The sequence below is a fragment of the Lutra lutra genome, chromosome 6 (genome assembly GCF_902655055.1).
Source record: "Lutra lutra chromosome 6, mLutLut1.2, whole genome shotgun sequence".
Lineage (NCBI taxonomy): Eukaryota > Metazoa > Chordata > Mammalia > Carnivora > Mustelidae > Lutra > Lutra lutra.
Genome location: NC_062283.1, coordinates 51780210 through 51802470, shown reverse-complemented (window position 1 = coordinate 51802470; position 22261 = coordinate 51780210). Strand labels below are relative to the sequence as shown.

Below are 22261 nucleotides of genomic sequence, written 5' to 3'. Positions count from 1 at the left end.
TGATGGTCTCTCCAGAAAGACTACTGATGTTATGCAAAAGAGTAGTATTTCCAGAACTACCTAAAAGAGAGCACATGAGACCAGTCCAGAAGGAAGAGCTTAAAGGATCACATGCTTGAAGTGAGAGATGTGAACATAGACTCAGCATAGGGAGCCCTTAGTTCTCAGGCCTCCTCAGGGAATGTGGTGAGATCTGCCCAGATATTTCCAATACCAGCATTTTCCCAGGTGTCATGAAATTTTGAGATAAAATAAGTATTAATATATCTTAAAAATTGAAACAATTTAACTTAATGAGGCAGAAAAAATTCAAAAGAACAATATAAAGTCCATATGAAGTAGAATTTCTTAAAGCAAGAAAAGCCACTATCAAGGTCTTTCAAACTTGTGATCCTGTTGTATTATTTGTTTCAAATTAGCAGGGTTAAGGAAACAATCTCAGCAGAATACGGTTATGGTTCTGGTCTAGCTAAAGAAATGTTTACAAATAGTCCTTAAAATGAAGATGTATAAGTGAGTGAAAAAAAAGTGTAAATAGTTATGTTTAGAGTATATATGAATGTAATGAAGATCCTCATGTCCCCAAGGACAGCCATTGATTTACAAGAGGATATCTGTGAAAATACATAACTGTTTCTAAAATTTTCAGCCTACTGGTAAAAAGGCAAGACAAAGTCTAGTACTTTAGGAATATGTATATATATATGTATATATATATATGCCTTTCATAGATAAAGAGGAACTCTTTCCCATAAGTGAGCAATATAAGTAGTCTTCTTGTTTTGTACCAGTTAAACTTTGTTTTTGCTTGGATAAAGGTTTTAATTACATGAGTTTACTATGATACCAGTGGAAAATCACCTAGGGTAAAGTGATTTTTTTCCAGTCTCTCAGAAAGCATGGGATATTGAGAAAACAACCCACAGGTTTATTTCTCTGCAATACCCCACCGTGACTCCATGGGATGATTACCATCATAGAAACTGTCTAAAAATGATACAGGTGAAAAAAGATAAAGGAAATTTGCAGTGCCAACATTAGATCCTGTGATGAATGGACCTTGACTGTCATCTGACATAGAGGCTATAACATAGGGAACTGAACAATAGTTTCCTTGGTGAGGTGTGATATCTTCTTTTTATCTGAATTTCGTGTCAAGGTTAGTATTCTTTGTTTATAATTTTCTTTCACAAACATGCAAGTCTTTGAAACTCTCAACCTCAGTGGACTTATTTTCTTTTTCCTCTCTCACCTCTATTTGAAGACTTGTTTTGTTTTTCTGTCCACTTTGAGAATATTTATAATAATCTGAATGCTGCCATTCTCTCTAGGTTAGATATGTGCTTTCATAAAGGCATCTTAAAGTTACAATGAACAGTGCTGTATCCTGAAACTTAGAGCAACTCTAAAAAGTTGATAGATTTACAAAATAAGTATTATTGCTGTCTATTGTACAATTGAAAATATTATTTAGATAATCCTATCAAAATGTATGAAGCATATGAAAAACTTGTACATAGTAAAAATGATAGTTTGTATTTCTTAATTTATTTGCTAATACAAGAATAAGACAAATGACTACATTCTGAAGTCTCTTCTCCTTTGTGAGAAAATGTTCTGTTTCCTTAAATTTAGTCTCTGATCTGTTGGTAATAGAATTATGTATAGTCATTGTTTTGCTAAATCTGGACCTTGTATGAGATTATGGATCTTCATGCCCCCAAACAGTGTCTCAGTATTTCTGATAGTGCCTAGGGGTATCTGAAAAGGACTTAACAGTAAATGCAATACTCAACTCCTGGTTTATTTTCCTTGTTTGTCTTTTCTGTTCCCTCTGTTCAATTCTCCTTCATCTTCCCATGCACCTTCCTTGGTGAGCTGGAACCCAAGAAGTTAGAGAGATCTTACAAAAGGGGAAGAAACTTGGTATTACTCTCTATTTGAGTATCATTAGTGGGTCTTATACAATATATAGTTTTTAGAGAAGTAGCTCTGTGAGGTTTATATTACAAGTCTGGCCTTTTCCGAAGGTCTAAACTTAGCTAAGTCCAGTGTGGATAGATGTGAGTGACAGAGAACTATCCTCTCAGTTGCTCCTCCTGTCTTTTGACCTCAGCTTAGGTGCTGGATCAAGCTTGTCCTGTCTGGCTACTGTTTTTTGATTAGGCATTCTTTCTTAGGAGGTTCATTAGTGCCTCGAGTAAAATTACCCTGAACTTCTCAAGTATTTGGCAGAATCTCAGATAAAGGATTCCTTTCCTGCCTGTTTTAAGTTGAATATTTCCTTAGATACTTCTGATTGCTCTCGTATTTTATATAAATAGCTAAAGTAACTAGTAGCTGGACCACCTGAAAGGAAATTTGATTGAGGTAAAGGTTTTTTGAGCTTGTTATAAGAGTCATGATAAATGAGTAGAAAATGAGCAACTCAAGGTTTCAAATATGACATACTACTTGAAGTACATAATGACTTTGAAGATTTGGGGGCCCTTATTGTAAGCAGTAATTTTTGTCAATGGTGATAATAGTATTTTATAGAAAAGTACAAGGATATAAATATAATTATAAAACTACAGAATGGTTTTCAAAATTAAACTTGCTTGAACTTACACATTAAGCTGACCAGAATATTTGAAACCTTAAAGTTTTCTAGTCTACTATTCCTGTGTGTAGCAGAAAACCAAGAGAGAGATGAGAAGCATTGCAATCACCACTCCTAGCCTCTACCAGGAAAAAGAGAAAGAAATGTTGCTTTTTCAGGGTTATCTCATCTTCCACATAATTTTTTCTTCCCTCCCCTTTGTGCCAAAGGATCTATATGGATTAATATATTTTCTTGAATGCCCCCAAGATCTCTACCATAAACCTGCCTTCTTTAGGCAATATCTCTGTGCTGTGGTGCCATCATTTTATTCTATGCCCTTCTAAGAACAGCTTTCAAGCAAATGGAAATGTTGAAAATATTTGAATGAATTTGTATATCTTCCAATAATGTTTTTTTCCCCCCAAAGAATGTTTGTTATACTGAAGGATATTGGGATTAGTGGGGTGATATGTGGGCAGAATTGTTTTCTCACAATCCATCACAGCATGTGAAAATGGTAGTCCTTATGCTTTCTCTACATAAAACTGTTGCTCTGTTGCTGTTCAGGACACACTGCAGTTTGAGACTGGATATTTATAAGATGAAGAAGTACATAGGATTTGGAGTCTGGGCTCAACATCTCCCACTCTATGTTCTTAGACAAGGCTTGTTATTTTATTAGTAAACAGAACATGTTATTAACATCTCCCTTACTGGGTTTAGTCAAAAGAAAACATGAAATATTGTAAGTTTGGATTCTTTATGGTTTGTTATATGCTATATTGAAAATGAATCAGTTGTAGGAGTAAAAGATTTGGTTTGCATACATACATACATGTGTAAACAAAAATCTCACATTAGACACATACCAATTTTTGAGATAATATATACAAATACATATTTCTCATAAATTATTTTATCTATAATTGTTATCTGTATTTATATTATTGTTATCAGTAGTCTTGGAGATTTTTAGCTTACACCATATAGGGTAGAGTTTCAGAGGGCTAGATGTAAAGAGGGGAGGCATTGTTAAGTACTTTAAAACCTTCATACCTCAGTTGCCCTAGAATTTATCTTCTTTGATAAACAAATTTGATTTTAAGCCATTTGGACATAAATAAGTATATTCTGAGCAAGTAAATAACATTATGGTCAAAAAGCAAACTGCACAGGCACATTTTTGGAGGGCCATGATGACAACTCCATAGTAAGCCAAGACTGGGCCATAACAACAAAAACAAAAAAGATAAAATTCTGACAATAATTTATATTTTATCAAGGTGCAAATCAAACATTTTTAACCATGCCAGTATTATTTTATTATTTGTAGATGGGGCACACTAAAAGGAGCACAAGGACAGAAAGAAAAATTCTGGGTATGTAACTCTTTCCAACTGACTTTCTACTGTGAAGTGAGTATTTTAGAATCATCTGAGTCTCTACTTCCTGATTTGTGTTAGTCCTATCCTAAGTCATTGTAATATTGTTTGTAATAATGGTATTTTGTCCAGCAGAACAATCATTATAATCATTTATATTATAGTAATAGTTTTTCTCTATTCCTCTTACTTAAAATTATAAATGAAGAATAATTTTTTTTTCAAAGTGAGAATCAACAGGAAAACATTTTGTTAGAATCATCTGAGTCTCTACTTCCTGATTTGTGTTAGTCCTATCCTAAGTCATTGTAATATTGTTTGTAATAATGGTATTTTGTCCAGCAGAAAAATCATTATAATCATTTATATTATAGTAATAGTTTTTCTCTATTCCTCTTATTTCAAATTATAAATGAAGAATCAGTATTTTTTTTCAAAGTGAGAATCAACAGGAAAACATTTTGTTATCAGCTATATTAATGGTTAAACTTTTCCCATATGTCAATTTTGTGTTCTTACAATTTTTTTGCTATGGATGATGGCTTATATTCAACAATACTTGTTGAATGAGGGAGTGAATAACATTGTGCGCATTCAGGAAAAAATTAGTCAATTCACTAAAATAGTTTTCATTTTACATAAAAATTAATATTTTGGTTTAATTAAATATGAAATTTTTAAGTAGTACTACTGTTTTGCAAAGAATTATGAAGGGTCTGAGATGTTATCCCACTTGAATTAAGGAATTGGGTCAGAAGAAAAGAGTACTTAACTGATGCTCACATCCAGATCCACAGCCACATGTCACCACATAGGTCCTCACACTTTAGTCTCGCAATGATAAAAGGCAACAACCTTTTTTCATACAGGTAGCACCTGATATCTCATAAACCTCATAAACAGAGAACAGTGGATTTTCTCCAACTATCTGTATAGGAGACAGGCAACCTCCTTATTTCTCTCAAGGAGAGAAAAAAAAATTCCATTAAGATGGGATGGATAGGGTCTTGTGTTCTTATCCTTACCCTCAGGAATATAAATATGTCTTTCCAAGGGCCAGATAAATACAGATAATGTCTCTAAATGCTGAACTCAATCCTTTTTAACATATAAATGCCAAGGGAAATAATGTTCCAGTACTCCTGGCACCATGGGCTTAATTTAGGACCTTGTCTGGTCTCTGATTCTTTGGCCCTCTTGGGGAGATAAGAGAAGTTTTATTATCCTTTTGGATCAAATCAGTTAACTAGATAAATGGCTATAGATCTAATTCTCATTGAATGTGAAGATAAAATATTTTTGGCAGAAGTGAAAGCAAATATTCTCTATCTCTATAGCATATACACTTTTTATGTGTCAGGGGATTAGAATTTTTTGCAAGGGCACTGAGAAGTTCAGAGAAGATTTATTTGGCCACAATTATATATGAATGTTTTAAATTATTTACAAGTAGGCCTACAATATAGTAAATTACAATAAAAAATGGATGACTTCCATTACTAAGTAAAATGTAATACATAACCATAAGTCATATAATCCACTAAATAAGTTGAAAATAACATCAGAATTAATTTTCCAAGCTCATATTTTTAAAGAAATGAGAAACCTGAATCTTGAGAAACTTTCTGATAAAGGTTTAATATCCAAAATGTTTAAGGAACTCCTATAGCTCAGTAGCAAGAAAACAAATAATGAGATTAAAGAATGAGCAAAGAATCTGAACAGACTTATACTCAAGGAAGACTTTAAAAATGGCCAACAGGTACATGAAAAAATGTTCAATAGCACTAGTCATTAGGGAAATTTAAGTCAAGGCCACAAGGAGATACCACCTCACATTTGTTAGAATGGTCATCATCAAAAATCAAAAGATAATAAATGCTGGGAAGGATATGGAGGAAAGGAAACCCTTGTTCATTGTTGGCAGAATTATAAAGTGGTACAGCCACTATAGAGGACATTATGAAGGATCCTCAAAACCTTAAAAACAGAACTACCACGTGATCCAGAAATTCCATTTCTGGGAATATATCCAAAGGAAATGAAAACACTAACTTGAAAAGATATCAGCACCCTCATTTTCATAGCAGCATTATTTATAATAGTTAAGATATGGAACTAAGTGTCCATAAACCAATCAATGGATAAAAAAAAATAGTGATATATATGTGTAATGGGATATTATTCAGCCAGAAAAAAGGAGGAAATCTTGCCATTTCCAACAACATGGATGGACCTTGAGGGTGTTATGCTAAGTGAAATAAAGTCAGACAAAGAAAAACAAATACTATAGGATCTCAGTTATGTGTAGTAACCGAAACAAACAAACCCCCAAATTCATAGAAAAAGAGATCAGATTTGTGATTAATAGAGGAAGGGTTTGAGGGCGATGAGAGTAAGAGAGAAGTGGCAAAGGTACAAACTTCAGTGATAAGATAAATAAGGACTAAAGATATAATTTACAGTATATATAACATACATTGTAGGCAACAGTGCTGTATGATATGTATGAATATTGTCAAAAAAGTAAATTCTAAACATTCTTATCAGGAACTTTTTGGTCTTTTTTTTTCTTTTTCTCTTTATTTCACCTATATAAGGTGATAGATGCTAACTAAACTTATTGTGGTAATCATTTCACAATCTGTGTAAGTCAAACCATTATACTGTACATCTTAAATTTATACACTGATGGATGTCAGCTATATATCAATACAACTGGAAAAATCATTTTATTAACAAAAGAATAGAGTAATAGACTGATATCACAAAATAAATAATCTGGATATAAACACAGGATATGTTCACTTGTTTTACAACAAAGAAACCTCTGAATTTCAACTGAGAAAGGAGAACCTTTATAATAAACAGTTTTAGACCAAGGTTAGCAGGGGTTTTTTAGTTTGTTTTGTTTTTATTTTTCTTGTAAATGGCCAGGTAGCAAATATTTTACATTTTGGAGATCACAAAAAGTCTGTTACATACTCTGTTTTAGTTGTTTTCACAACTCTTTAAGGAAAAAAATCAAAACAAGATAAAACCAAAAAACACTTAACTCATGATTTGTACCAAACATTACTAATCAGATTTGTTCATGAGCCATAGTTTGCCAATGCCTTAGCTATATAGCAACTTTCTATTCATGTGGAAAACAAAACAAAACAAAACAAAACTGAAACTTCACCCCCTAACTCACAAAATACATACAAAACTAATTTGAAGTGGAGCATAGACAGAAGTGTGATTGCAAAATAATAAAACCTCTAGAAGAAAACTTGGAAAGCAAATATGTTAATAATATCAATTAAGCAAAGCTTTCTTAAATTTTACAGAAAATTAATAAACTGTATAAGAAAAAATGATCAGATTACTTTAAAATAAAAACTGTCAGAAGACAGAATTATGTGATAGAAAGGGTAAAACAAACTGAGAGAAGATTATCTATCTATCTATCGTCTATCATCTATCTGGCAAGGACTCATATGTAGAATATATAAAATTCTTACAAATATACAGGAAGAAATAAAAAATAAATAACACATCAATAATAATACTAGGCAACATATTTTAATATTTACTTCACAAATGAGGAAATCCAAATGTCAAGCCAACATACGAAAAGGTATTCAATGTGACTAGCTGTCCAGCAAATGCCAATTAAAACCACAGTAAGATAATATCACACATTCACTAGCTTGGCTTAAATTAAAAGTATTGATATTAACAAGTATGGGTAAGGGTATGGAGTAACTAGAACTTTTTCATTCTACTATTAAATATATAGATGGTACAACAACTTATGTTCATTGTGTTTATCAGAAGAAGAATGGATAAACAAATTGTGGTACAGTTATATAAAAATACAGAAAAATTAAAATAACAAATTAGTTATATATGCTATAACATATACATTTATTTATTGAATAAAATAATGCATTACTGCTTTATTAAAAATATCAATTCCAGGAAGAACTGATGGTAGATAGGAAGGTAGATATTGACAGAGAGGGAACATTCCAGACCTTTTAGAATTCTAGAAGTAGTTTTTATCTTGACTACATGGAGCTTACATAGGCATGAACATGTATAGGCACAAACATGTATAAACTCACTAAACTGTGCACTTATTATTAATATGCTAAACATCTCAAAAGAAGATTTAAAAATCTTTAGAAATTTAAATCTTTAGAAAATTTCTTTCCTACATTTTTACCCATTCTCTTATAATTAAATTTTTAAAAATTCAGGCATTTGGAAGAAACAACAAAAAACTGGTGAAGGGATAGAAGAAATAACAGTGGGAAGAATAAGATTAATGAACAAAACACATACTCTAGATATATTTTATTAGGGCTGGTTTACTAAGTACTACTCTTTATAATTTATAATAATTGTCTTTTTTGCAGATTCCTGGGGTTACTTCTCATTAGTACATAAATTTGCACTTGTTTGTAAAAGTTCACGTAGTCTTCTGATTTTACCAAAGTCTAATAATGAAATGTGGGTAGTAATAATTCTCAGACTCACAAAAGAGAATAGGTATAGTACTACATATCATAGTTACAAGAATTTAAAAATATTATTTTTGACAGTTCATCTTAAGTTATGACTTTGACTTCTTATCTTTGAAAGTATAAATATTGGAACCAAATAAAAAGTTTAGAAATTGGAATTCAGCTTAGTTCATTGTTGCTAAAACACACTGGCTCATTTCTAGATAATTTAAGGCCATTCTATCTTTGAAATGGTAAATTGAAGTCAGAATTGTAGACACAGTTTTGAAAGTGTCCCTTTATGATGTTAGGACTGATTAGGAAAGCAAAGAGTCAATATAAAAAGAAGTAAATTATGACATCAAATACATAAATTATATATGGAATAAAAGCATAGAGTTTGGTATGTGACCAAAGTTAACTTGTTATCAATACAAAATAGACATATATATATGAAAATTTTTGCTGTATGTATAATATATATTATATTAAGTATATATTTTGCTATATAAGTATATAGCAAAAGCCTATAGTAGATTCACAGAAGTTAAAATGAAAGGAATTAAAGCACACCACTATGGAAAATCATCACCCGTAGGAGAGATGACAAAAAAACAGGGAACCACATAACAGCTAGAGACTATTAAGACAGCATTAGTAAGCTTTTACTTATCAATAATTTAAAGGTAAATAACTAAATTCTCTAATCAAAAAGCATAGAGTGGCTGAATGGATTAAAAAACAAGACCCAACTATATGCTGCTTACAAGAGACTCATTTCAGCTTTAAGGACACATATAAGCTCAAAGTGAAGAGAGGAGAGAGATATTGCATACAATGGAAAACATAGAAGAGCAGGGGTTGTTATATGAGACAAAATAGATTTTCAGTAAAAAAATTGTGGAGAAAAGAGGGTCTTTATGATGAAAAGGGGATCAATTCATGAAGACGATATAAGCTATGCACCCAACATTGGCACACCCAAATAAATTAAGCAAATATTGACTATCTGAAGAGAGAAATAGACAATACAATAACATCAGAACACTTCAGTATTCCACTATGAACAATGGACAGATTACTCAAGACAGAAATTCAATAAGGAAACCCTGGATTTTAACTATACGTTAGACCAAATGGACCTAACAGACACATACGGAACAAAAACAACATAAAGCACATTCTTCTCAAGCCCATACAGAACATTCTCTAGAGTGGATCGTATATTAAGTCACAAAACATTAGCAAATGTAAGATTGGAATCATACCAAGTCTCTCTCTCTTTTTTTTTTTTAAAGACTTTTATTTATTTGAGAGAAAGATAGTGACAGAACAAGAGAGAATATGAGCAGGTAGGAGAGGGAGAAGCATTCTCCCCCCTACCAGGGAGGCCAATTTGGGACTCAATCCCAGGACCCTGGGTTCATGACCTGAGCTGAAAGCAGATGCTTAACTGACTGAGCCACCCAGCCACCCCCCAAGTATATTTTCTGGCCACAATTATATGGAACTAGAAGTCAATCAACAAGAAGAAAATGAAAATTCACAGATATGTGGAAATTATTTCTGGAAAAACACACACACACACACACATTTCTGAAAAAAAAAATCAATGGATCAAAGAAGCATTCGAAAGGGAAATTAATAAGTATCTTGAAATAAACAAAAATGAAAGACAACATATTAAAACCTATGGAATGCAGCAAAAACAGTTATAAGAAGAAATGTTATAGCATTAAATACATACATTAAGAAAGAGGAGTGATCACAAATAATTTTATACCTCAGTCAGCTAGCAAAAGGAAAATAAACTAAACCTAAAGTTAGTAGAAGGAAGAAAATAATATACATCAGAGTAGCAGTAAATGAAAAGGAGGCCAGAAAATCAATATAAAATATCAACAAAACTAAGAGGTGTGTGTGTATTTGTATGTGTGTGTGTTGTGTGTGTGTGTTTTAAAAGACAAACAAAGGTGACAAATTAGGTAGGTTATGAAAAAGGAGAGAAGATGGAAATAACTAAAAATCAGAAATGCAAGAGACATCACAATGAATATAAAGGATCGTAATAGACTGCTATGAACACCTATATACCAACAAACTGGATAACCTAGAAAAAAATGGATAAATTCACGGAAGCACACAACCTACTAATACTGAATTATTAAGAAACAGGAAATCTGAACAGACCAAAAAGGAGTGAAAATATTGTATCAGTATTAAAAACCTCCCAACAAAGCAAAGCACAAGACCAAATGGTTTTACTGCTGAATTCTACCTAATATTTAAATAAAAATTAACACCAGTTCTAGCAGTTTTTGGTACAGTCTTTTGGGTTCTCTGTATAGAGTACCATGTAATCTGCAAATAGTGAAAGTTTGACTTCTTGCCTGCGATTTGGATGAATTTTATTTATTTTTGTTGTCTGATTGCTGAAGCTAAGACTTCTAGTACTATGTTACATGACAGGGTAAGAGTGGACACTTCTGTCTTGTTCCTGATTGTAGAGGGAAAGCACTCAATTTTTCCCCATTAAAAATGATATTAGCTGTGGGTTTTTCATATACAGCCTTTATGAGGTTGAGGTATGTTCTCTCTATTCCTGCTTTGTTGAGGGTTGTTATCAATAATGGATGTCGTACTTTGTCAAATGATTGTTTTTTTTGCATCTATTGAGAGGATCATATGTTTCTTATCCTTCTCCTATTAATGTAGTATATCACATTGATTTGTGAATAGTGAACCACTCTTGCAACATAGGAATAAATTTCCCTTAATCATGAGGGAATTTTTTTTTGATGTATTGTTGAATTCAGTTTTCTAGTGTTTTATTGAGAATTTTTGCATCTGTGTTCAACAGGGATATTGGCCTGAATTTCCTTTTTAGTGGTCTTTATCTGGTTTGGTATTAGGGTAATGTTGGCTTCATAGAATGAATTGGGAAATTTTCCTTCTGTTTCTTTTTTCTTTTTCTTTCTTTCTTTCTTTTTCTTTTTTTTTTCTTTCTTTTTTTTTTTTTTTTTTTGGAATAGTTTGAGAAGGATAAGTATTAACTCTTCTTTAAATGTTTGGTAGAATTTGCCTGTGAAGCCATCTGGCCCTGGATTTTTGTTTGTCAAGAGTTATTTGATAACTGATTCAATTTCTTTGCTGGTTTTTGGTCTGTTCAAATTTTCTATTTCTTCGTGTTTCAGTTTTGCTAGTTTATATGAAAGACTCCACCAAAAAACTGCTAGAAATGATAAACAAATTCAGGAAGTTTCAGGATACAAAATCAGTGTATGCAAACCTGTTGCATTTCTATACACCAATAATGAAGCAGTAGGAAGAAAAATTAAGGAATCAATCTCATTTACAATTGTACTAAAAAACAGTAAGATAACAAGGAATAAACCTATCCAAACAGGGGAAAGATCTGTACTCTGAAAACTATAAAAAACTAATGAAAGAAATTGAAGATCACAAAAAGAAATGGAAAAACATTCCCTGCTCATGGGTTAGAAGAATAAATAGTGGGTTATGGATATTGGGGAGGGTATGTGCTATGGTGAGTGCTGTGAAGTGTGTAAACCTGGTGATTCGCAGACCTGTACCCCTGGGGATAAAAATATATGTTTATAAAAAATAAAATTAAAAAAAAAGCCCATACTACCCAAAACAATCTACACATTTAATGCAATCCCTACCAAAATACCACCAGCATTTTTCACAGAACTTGAATAAACAATCCTCAAATTTGTATGGAATCATAAAAGACCCTGAATGGCCAAAGCAACCTTGAAAAAGAAAGCAAAGCTGGAGACATAACAATTCTGGACTTCAAGTTATACTAATAAGCGGTAGGGATCAAAACAGTATGGTACTGGCACAAAAGTAGACACACAGATGAATGGAACAGAACAGAAAACACAGAAATGAACCCACAATTATGTGGTAAAGTAATCTTCAACAAAGGAGGAAAGAATAATCAATAGAAAAAAGATGGCCTCTTCAAAAAATGGTGTTGGGAAAACTGGACAGCCACATGCAGAAGAATGAAACTAGACCAGTTTCTTACACCACACACAAAAATAAATTCAAAATGGATGAAAGACTAAATATGAGACTAAAACCCTAAAACTCGGAGAGAACACAGGCACCTCTTTACATCAATTGTAGCAACTTCTTTCTAGATAAGCATTAGAAGGGAAGGGAAGGGAAGCAAAAGCAAAAATAAACTTTTGGGACTTCATCAAAATAAAAAGCTTCTGGATAGCAAAGGAAATAAACAACATAACTAAAAGGCAACCTATGGAATGGGAGAAGATATTTGCAAATGACATATCTGATAAAGGGTTAGTGTCCAAAATTATAAAGAACTTAAAAATTCAATACCCCAAAAATGAATAATCCAATTGAAATATGGGCGGAAGACATGAATAGACATTCTTCCAAAGAAGGCATGCAGATGGTCAACAGACACATGTAAAGATGCTCATCATCACTCATCATCGGGGAAATGCAAATCAAAACTACAGTGAAATATCACCTCACATTTGTAGGAATGGATAAAATCAGCAACACAAGAAAAAACAGGTCTTAGTGAGGTTGTGGAGAAAGGAACCCTCTTGTACTGTTGGTGGGAATGAAAACTTGTCCTGCCATTCTGGAAAACAGTGTAAAGTTTCCTCAAAAAGTTAAAAATAAAACTACCCTATGATCCAGCAATTACATTGCAAGGTTTTTACCAAAAGAGTACAAAAAAATACTAATGCAGAGGGATACATGCAACCCAATGTTTATAGCAGCATTACCTACAGTTGCCAAATTATGGAAACAGTCCAAGTGTCCATAGACTGATGCATGGATAAAGAAGACATGGTGTTTGTGTGTGTGTGTGTGTATAAAATACCTTATTATTCGGCAATAAAAAAGAAAAATCTTGCCATTTGCGATGATATGGATGGAGCTAGAAAGTATTGTGCTAAGTGAAATAAGTCATTCAGAGAAAGAAAAATACCATTTCATTCATGTGTGGAATTTAAGAAACAAAACAAAAGAGCAAAGGGGAAATAAAAAGAAAGAAGGAGACAAACCAAGAAACAGACTCTTAACTATAGAGAGCAAACTCATGGCTATCAGAAGGGGAGTGGGCGGGAAGATGGATGAAATAGGTAATGGGGATTAAGGAGTGCACTTTTATGATGAACACCGGCTTTTCTATGAAATTGTTGAATCACTCTATTTTACACCTGAAACTAATATTACACTGTATGTTAATTAAATGGAATCTCAATCAAAACATTAAAAAATTGACACTAAATCCTTCTCAAACCTTTCCAAAAATTTGAAGAGGAGGGAACACTCCCAAATGCATATTTCACAAGCCTGGCATTACCCTGATATCAAAACCAGAAAAGGACATTAGAAGAAAAGAAAAATCCCCAATGAATAAAGATTCAAAATTTTCCAAAAAAAAAAAACCTAGCAAACAATTCAACTGTACACTAAAATGGTCATAATCAGGGCGCCTGGGTGGCTCAGTGGGTTAAGCCACTGCCTTCGGCTTAGGTCATGATCTCAGGGTCCTGGGATCAAGCCCCGCATCGGGCTCTCTGCTCGGCGGGGAGCCTGCTTCTCTCTCTCTCTCTGCCTGCCTCTCTGCCTACTTGTGATTTCTGTCTGTCAAATGAATAAATAAAATCTTAAAAAAAATGGTCATAATCATGACCAAAAGGATTTATGCCTGGCAACATAGGCAACTGCATTAATACAATGAGACATAAAAATTATATGATCATCTCAATAGATAGAGGAAAAGCATTTGACAAAATTCAACATCTCTTAGTGGTTAAGAACTCTTAAAAAATTGAGTTTATAAGGAGTATGCTTCAGGATAATAAAGGTAATACATGACAAAGAGTAAACATCATATTCCATATATCAGTGAAAGACTGAAAGATATGCCTCTGAGATCAGGAATAAAATAAGGGTGCCTCCTCATAGTACTGGAAGTCCTAGAGCAATTAGACAAGAGAAAGAAACAAAAGGCATCCAAATTAGAATGGAAGAAGTAAACTGTCTCTGTTTGCAGATGATGTGATTATATATATATATATATATATATATATATATATATATACCTTAAGACTCCACCAAAAATCTATTAGAATGAATAACAAAGTGGCAAGATAAAATCAACCACAAAATTCAGTTAGTTTCTCTTTCTTTCTTTCTTTCTTTCTTTCTTTCTTTCTTTCTCTTTCTTTCGAGTGTGGGCATGAGCAGGGGGATGGGAAGAGGAGGCTCAGAGAAAGAGGGAGAGAGAGAGAACCCTAAGCAAGTTCCATGCCCCTTGTGGAGCTCAATCTCACAATATGAACTGAGCTGAGATCACGACCTGAGCTGAAATCAAGAGTTGGATGCTTAACGGACTGAACCACCCAGTTCCGATAAGTTGCATTTCTATACATGAATGGTAAACCATTTGAAAAAAATAATCCATTTATAATACAATAAAAAATGTGTACTTAGCATAAATGTAACCAAGGATGTGAAAGGTTCTTATAATAAAAATTAGAAGAAATTGATAAAAGAAATTGAAGAAGACACAAATAAATGGAGTGATATCCCATGTTCATGGATCAGAAAAATGTCTGTACTACCCAAAACCATCTATAAATTTGATATAATCCCTATCAAAATTCCAATGGCAATTTTCACAAAAGTGAAAAATATCCTAAAATTTGTGTAGAGACACAAGAGACCCTTAGCAGCCAAAGTAATCCTAAGAAAGAACAAATCTAGAGACATCACAATTCCTGATTTCAAATTTGATTACTAAGTTATGATAATCAGAACAACATTACTGGTATAAAAATAGACACACAGATGAATAGAACAGGATCAAAAGCCCAGAAGTAAACCCACTTATATATAATCAACTGATATTTGACAAAGGAGCTAAGAAGAAGCAGTGGAGAAAGGATAGTCTTTTCAATAACTGGTGTTGAGAAAACTGTTCAACCATATGCAGAAGAATGGAATTGGTTTTCTATCTTACACCAGTCACAAAAAATTAAGTCAAAATGGATTAAAGACTTAAATGTAAGCCTAGAAATTGCAAAGATACAGGAAGAAAACATAGGACAAAATCTCCTTGACATTGATCTTTGCAAATATTATTTGGGTATGACACTAAAAATGCAAAGACAAAAGCAAAAATCAACAAGTGGAACTACACCACACTAAAAGGCTTCTGCCTAGCAAAATAATCAGCAAAATAAAAAGGCAACCACCAGAAGGGGAGAAAATATTTACAAACCATCTATCTGATAAGGGATTAAAATCCAAAATATATAAGGAATCCATGCAGCTCAATAGCAAAAACCACATATAATCCTATTTAAAAATGGGCAATTGCCATGAATAGACATCGCCCCTCCTCTGAAAATAATACAAATGGCCAATAGTTACATGAAAATGTACTTAATATTATTAACAATCAGGGAAATGTAAATCAAAACCACAGTGAAATATTAATTCACATCTGTTTGCATGGCTAATGTCAAAAAGGCAGGAGAAAACAAGTGTTGGTGAGGATGTAGAGAAAAGGGAATCCTAGTGCACTGCTGGTGTGAATGCAAACTGGTGCACCCACTGTGGAAAACAGTATGGAGACTCCTCAGGAAATTAAAAATAGAACTACTGTTGATTTAGCAATTTCATGTCTGGTTATATATCCCTCAAGACTCTTTCTGTTACATTTACTTATGGTCAACTAGCTCCTTTCTGGCATTCATGATATTCTTATGTACTCCATTAATATTTTTGCTACCCACTCTCCAAAGACTTATTCACTCAAGCTCTAAACCCCAGGGGGCATTCTGAATCTAGTCTAACTTTCTAATCATCCTCATATTTTAAAATTAAAAATAACTCCATTTCTATGAAGCCAGCATTATGCTGATCCCCAAACCATACAAAGACCCCATCAAAAAGGAGAATTTCAGACCAATATCCCTGATGAATATGGATGCCAAGATTCTCAACAAGATTCTAGCTAATAGGATCCAACAGTACATTAAAAAGATTATCCACCATGACCAGGTGGGATTCATCCCTGGGATGCAAGGTTGGTTCAACATTCACAAATCAATCAATATGATAGAACAAAAATCAATAAGAGAAGAGAGAAGAAACACACGGTCCTCTCAACTGATGCAGAAAAAGTATTTGACAAAATGCAGCACACATCCCTGATTAAATCTTCTAAAATCTATCTATGAAAAACCCACAGCGAATATAGTTCTAAATGGGAAAAGCTTACAGCCTTCTCTTTGAGATCAGGAACATGACAAGGATGCTCACTCTCACCACTGTTGTTCAACATAGTACTAGAAGTCCTAGCAACAGCAATCAGACAACGAAAAGAAATAAAATTCAAATTGGCAAAAAAGAAGTGAAACTCTCTCTTTTTGCAGATGACATGATACTTTATATGGAAAACCCAAAAGACTCCACCCCCCAAACTACTAGAACTCATACAACAATTCAGTAATGTAGCAGGATACAAAATCAATGCACAGAAATCAGTTGCTTTCTTATACACTAACTCACTAAAATATAGAAAGGGAAATTAGAGAATCAATTTCATTTACTATAGTACCAAGAACCATAAGATACCTTGAAATAAACATAATCAAAGAGGTAAAGGATCTGTGCTCAAGGAACTACAGAACACTCATGAAAGAAATTGAAGACACAAAAAGATGGAAAAGCATTCCATACTCATGGATTGGAAAAATAGACGATGTTAAAATGTCTATACTGCCTAGAGCAATCTATACTTTCAATGCCATCCCGATCAAAATTCTACCAGCATTTTTCAAAGTGCTGGAACAAACAATCCTAAAATTTGTATGGAACCAGAAAAGGCCCCATAATGCTAAGGAAATGTTGAAAAAGAAAAACAAAACTGGGGGCATCGTGTTGCCTGATTTCAAGTTTTACTACAAAGCTGTGATCACCAAGACAGCATGGTACTGGCACAAAAACAGGCACATAGACCAGTGGAACAGAGTAGAGAGTCCAGATATGGACCTGCAACTCTATGGTCAAATAGTTTTTGACAAAGCAGGAAAAATATACAGTAGAAAAAAGACAGTCTCTTCAATAAATGGTGCTGGGAAAATTGGACAGCTATATATAGAAGAATGAGACTTGACCATTCGCTTATACCATACACAGAGATAAACTCAAAATGGGTAAATGACCTCAACTTGAGGCAGGAATCTATTAAAATCCTAGAGGAGGGGGCGCCTGGGTGGCTCAGTGGGTTAAGCCTCTGCCTTCGGCTCAGGTCATGATCCCAGGGTCTTGGGATCGAGCCCCGCATCAGGCTCTCTGCTCGGCGGGGAGCCTGCTTCCCCCTCTCTCTGCCTGTCTCTCTGCCTACTTGTGATCTCTCTCTCTCTGTGTCAAACAAATAAATTAAAAAAAAAAAATCCTAGAGGAGAACAGAGGCAGTAACCTCTTTGACACTGGCCACAGCAACTTATTTCAAGACATGTCTCCAAAGGCAAAGGAAACAAAAGCAAAAATGAACTTTTGAGACTTCATCAAGATCAAAAGCTTCAGCACAGCAAAGGAAATAGTCAACAAAACAAAGAGGCAACCCACAGAATGGGAGGAGGTATTTGCAAATGACACTACAGACAAAAGACTGATATCCAAGATCTGTACAGAACTCCTCAAACTCAACACTCAAAAAACAGATAATCACATCAAAAAATGGGTAGAAGACATGAACAGACACTTCTCCAAAGAAGACATACAAATGGCTAGCAGACATGAAAAAATGTTCATCATCATTAGCCATCAGGGAGATTCAAATCAAAACCACATTGAGATACTACCTTACACCAGTTAGAATGGCCAAAATTAACAAGACAGGAAACAACAAATGTTGGAGAGGATGTGGAGAAAGGGAACCCTCTTACACTGTTGGAGGGAATGCAAGTTGGTATAGCCACTTTGGAAAACAGTGTGGAGATTCCTTAAGAAATTAAAAATAGAAATAGTTTTTTGGGGCAAATACTGGGTATTTGCCCCAAAGATATAGATGTAGTGGAAAGAAGGGCCATATGTACCCCAGTGTTCACAGCAGCAATGGCCACAATCACCAAACTGTGGAAAGAGCCAAGATGCTGTTCAACAGACGAATGGATATGCTCCATATGTACAATGGAATATTACACAGCCATCAGAAAGGATGAATACCCAACTTTTGTATCAACATGGACAGGACTGGAGGAGATTATGCTGAGTGAAATAAGTCAAGCAGAGAAAGCCAATTATCATATGGTTTCACTTACTTGTAGAGCATAAGGAATAACATAGAGGACATTAGGAGAAGGAAAGGAAAAGTGAATTGGGGGAAATTAGAGGAGGAGACAAAGCATGAGAGACTGGACTCTGAGAAACAAACAGAGGGTTTTGGAAGGGAGGAGAGTGGGGGGATGGGTGAGCCTGATGGGTATTAAGGAGGCACATATTGCATGGGGCACTGGGTGGGGTGCATAAACAATGAATCTTGGAACACTGAAAAGGTAAAATTAAATTAAATAAGTAAATAAATAAAATTACATTAAAAATAAAATAGAAAGAGGGGCGCCTGGGTGGCTCAGTGGGTTAAAGCCTCTGCCTTCGGCTCAGGTCATGATCCCAGGGTCCTGGGATCGAGCCCCGCATCGGGCTCTCTGCTCAGCGGGGAGCCTGCTTCCTCCTCTCTCTCTGCCTGCCTCTCTGCCTACTTGTGATCTCCGTCTGTCAAATAAATAAATAAAATCTTTAAAAAAATAAAATAAAATAGAAAGAAAATGTTTAATTCTTACTGAATTTATTCTGGATATTTCTCAAATACTTTCCCTAGTTTCCCTGTCCCCATTAAGACATCTGACTCAATTATTACAAATTTACTAGCTAGCCTCCCTGAATCTTGTGTTTACCCTCTTAAATCCATCCTTTTCAGTTCACACAGAGTAATGTAATCAAAATATAAATTTGTCCACCCTGCTTTCCTGCTGGACTCAAGAACTTGTCATCATTTTCACCATTATTTTCTCAGTATGTATTTCCTTAACTTCCTTTCAGCCTCATAACCTACCAACCTGTCTCTGTTTTATGATCTAATTATTATAATTTCATTGCTTCATTTCAGTGTTTCATGCTGCTTCATCCTTTGCTGTTTATGCTTTTACTGTTTTCCTTTACCTGAATTTCTTTTCCTCCTGTTTTTATCTGGTTAATTTATTCCCAGGCTTTAATATGCACCCTATGTGGCACCTCTTCCATGACAACTTTCCTGAACCATGAGATGCCTCTCAACTGTCTTCAGTAGCTCCCCATGCATAGTTTTACCTTAGTCCTTGGCTTACGTTTTTTGTCCTTCATTAGAGCATTGTCTCTCTGAACAGTGGATTTCCTCTGTTACATCCCTGAACAGAGGAACATGGATATTATCTATCTGTGTTCCTCTGGTGCCTAGCACAGAGCAAGTCATATGGGAGACCCTATAATTGCAAATTGTGTATCATCTTTTGATGTGGTATTTCAAACTCTCACAAATATACTGCCATTTACAAAAAAATATTTTATTTATTTATTTGAGAATTTGAATTTATTTGAAAATATTTACTTGAAAATCAAATATTTATTTATTTGAAAGAGAGACAGAGAGACAGCAAGAGAGGCAAAACAAGCAGGGGCAGTGGGAGAGGGAGAAGCAGACTTTCCACTGATCAGGGAGTCTGATGTGGGGCTAGATCCCAGGACTCTGGGATCGGGAACTGAGCCAAGTCAGATGCTTAAGGACTGGGCTACCCAGAGACCCCCATATTTCCATAGTATGGTTGGGAACAGAGAGGTTTTATACAAATTCTGGTTATTGTGAACTTGAGTATGCATACATGTTAATGTAATTGATAAATAATATGACTTTTATTCCTATTTAGAAAATATTTAGGCACTTAAAGTTATGACCTATAATAAATTAAAAGCATCTAAAGATACATGTGAGTTCCCTGTGTTTTTTACAATCAGAATTAAATATCCAACTATGCTACTCAGCTTTTCTTATTTTCTTTTTTTTCTCTACAGATTGCTGCCAATTCCTGGGGAAAGTCATGGGGAGAGAATGGCTATTTCAGGATTCTTCGAGGAGTAAATGAATCTGACATTGAAAAGTTGATTATCGCAGCTTGGGGCCATCTGACAAGTTCAGATGAACCATAACATATCATTAAATTTCCATAAGGCCATGCATTTAAGTAACCCCTTAAATGAAATTAAGCAATGTGAGGTTCTCTGTGACAGTGGAATCTTTGCCTCTTCACCTTGTTATTATAATGTGACTGTTTTCTTGTTTCACCCCAGGCTCCATGCTTCTGCTTCCTTTATATCACTGAGCATATAAAAACACTAAAAGAGGACAGCAGAACAGCTAAATGCCTTTAAAGTTCTCTGGTTGTCTTTCTTTTTCTTTCATAATAATGTCCTTTTTGACTTTGATAGTTCACAAAAAGTGTGACAGCACTTGTCTTAAAAGTTCATGACATTCTTTTGTAGAAATGAGGCAGTTTCTGTCTTTAACCAATGAGTATTTCAGACAAAAAACAGAAACAAAAACAACAAGCAAATAACAGAACAATGGCAACCCCAATTTACCATCTTCATGATTTTTTTCAAAGAATGTTGTCTTAATTCATGTCTTGCTTTTGATTTGCCAAAAACAATGGAAATAGATTATTAATTTTTCTCTCAATGAGCTAACATTCGTTTCTTTTCATTTGTCTTAATCTAACTTGCAATCTGAACTCAAAAGGAAAGTAACTCTCCACAAGAAATAACTATTTGTTATGGTAGTTTACTCTTTGTACTGTGTAATGGCCTGTGCTGTAAAGAAGATGGTGTCTGGGAGGGAAAATTTCCCACCACCTCTCTTGGTTCTTTTGCCCAGTCTAATAATTATATTAACATATTTACAGGAGAAAAACAAATATTTAATATATTTTTAATATATTTATTAAAATATATCTACATATTTTAATATATTTTCTATGGGTACAGGTGCCCCATAGAAAAAATGAGACTCAAACAAAGGACTGAAACAGGCATCTTTTATAAGTCCTAGACAAAGGAACAATAAATTTGTGAAGAACTGACAAGACAAAGAAACCCAGGTTTGGATACTAATAGGTGAGAAAGTAAGCAGAGTTTGTTTACATAGCTTTCTCAGCCCTCAATACCCTATCTCTGATGCTAAAGATATCTATCTTCTGGTTCTGGGAGGGTACTTTTCTTTCTTTCTTTCTTTTTTTTTAAAGACTTTATTTATTTGACAGACAGATCACAATACACAGAGCAGAGGCAGGCAGAGAGATAGGGGGAAGCAGGCTCCCCGCTGAGCAGAGAGCCTGATGCAGGGCTCCATCCCAGGACCCTGAGATCATGACCTGAGCCAAAGGCAGAGGCTTAACCCACTAAGCCACCCAGGCACCCCGGAGGGTACTTTTCACACAGGAGATTCATTTCCTTTTTTCAGGGGGACAGAGAGGGTTGTCAGGGTATCATTGTACTGGCTATTGAACTTTAATTCAAAGTGATCAATATGTCAAAGTGGCATATGCTGGGGCAGCCTGCCCTGAACCCCATCACTAGTAAGTAATGGAAAAGTTTAGAGGCTAACAAACAATGGAAGTACAGTCTTCACACACACACACACACACACACACACACACACACACACACACTACCCTTATTCT

General features: G+C 34.4%; 1 protein-coding gene across 1 annotated transcript in view; it reads left to right on the top strand.

The window, feature by feature from the left end:
• TINAG (tubulointerstitial nephritis antigen) overlaps positions 1-21269 on the top strand; it is a 90765-nt gene extending 69496 nt beyond the window's left edge. Inside the window, exons 10-11 of the mRNA XM_047734492.1 lie at positions 3918-3963; positions 20598-21269. Of these exons, the coding sequence (XP_047590448.1) occupies positions 3918-3963; positions 20598-20732 (181 nt within the window). The 3' untranslated portion in view covers positions 20733-21269. The remainder of the gene's footprint in view (positions 1-3917; positions 3964-20597) is intronic.
• Positions 21270-22261: the final 992 nt, after the last annotated feature.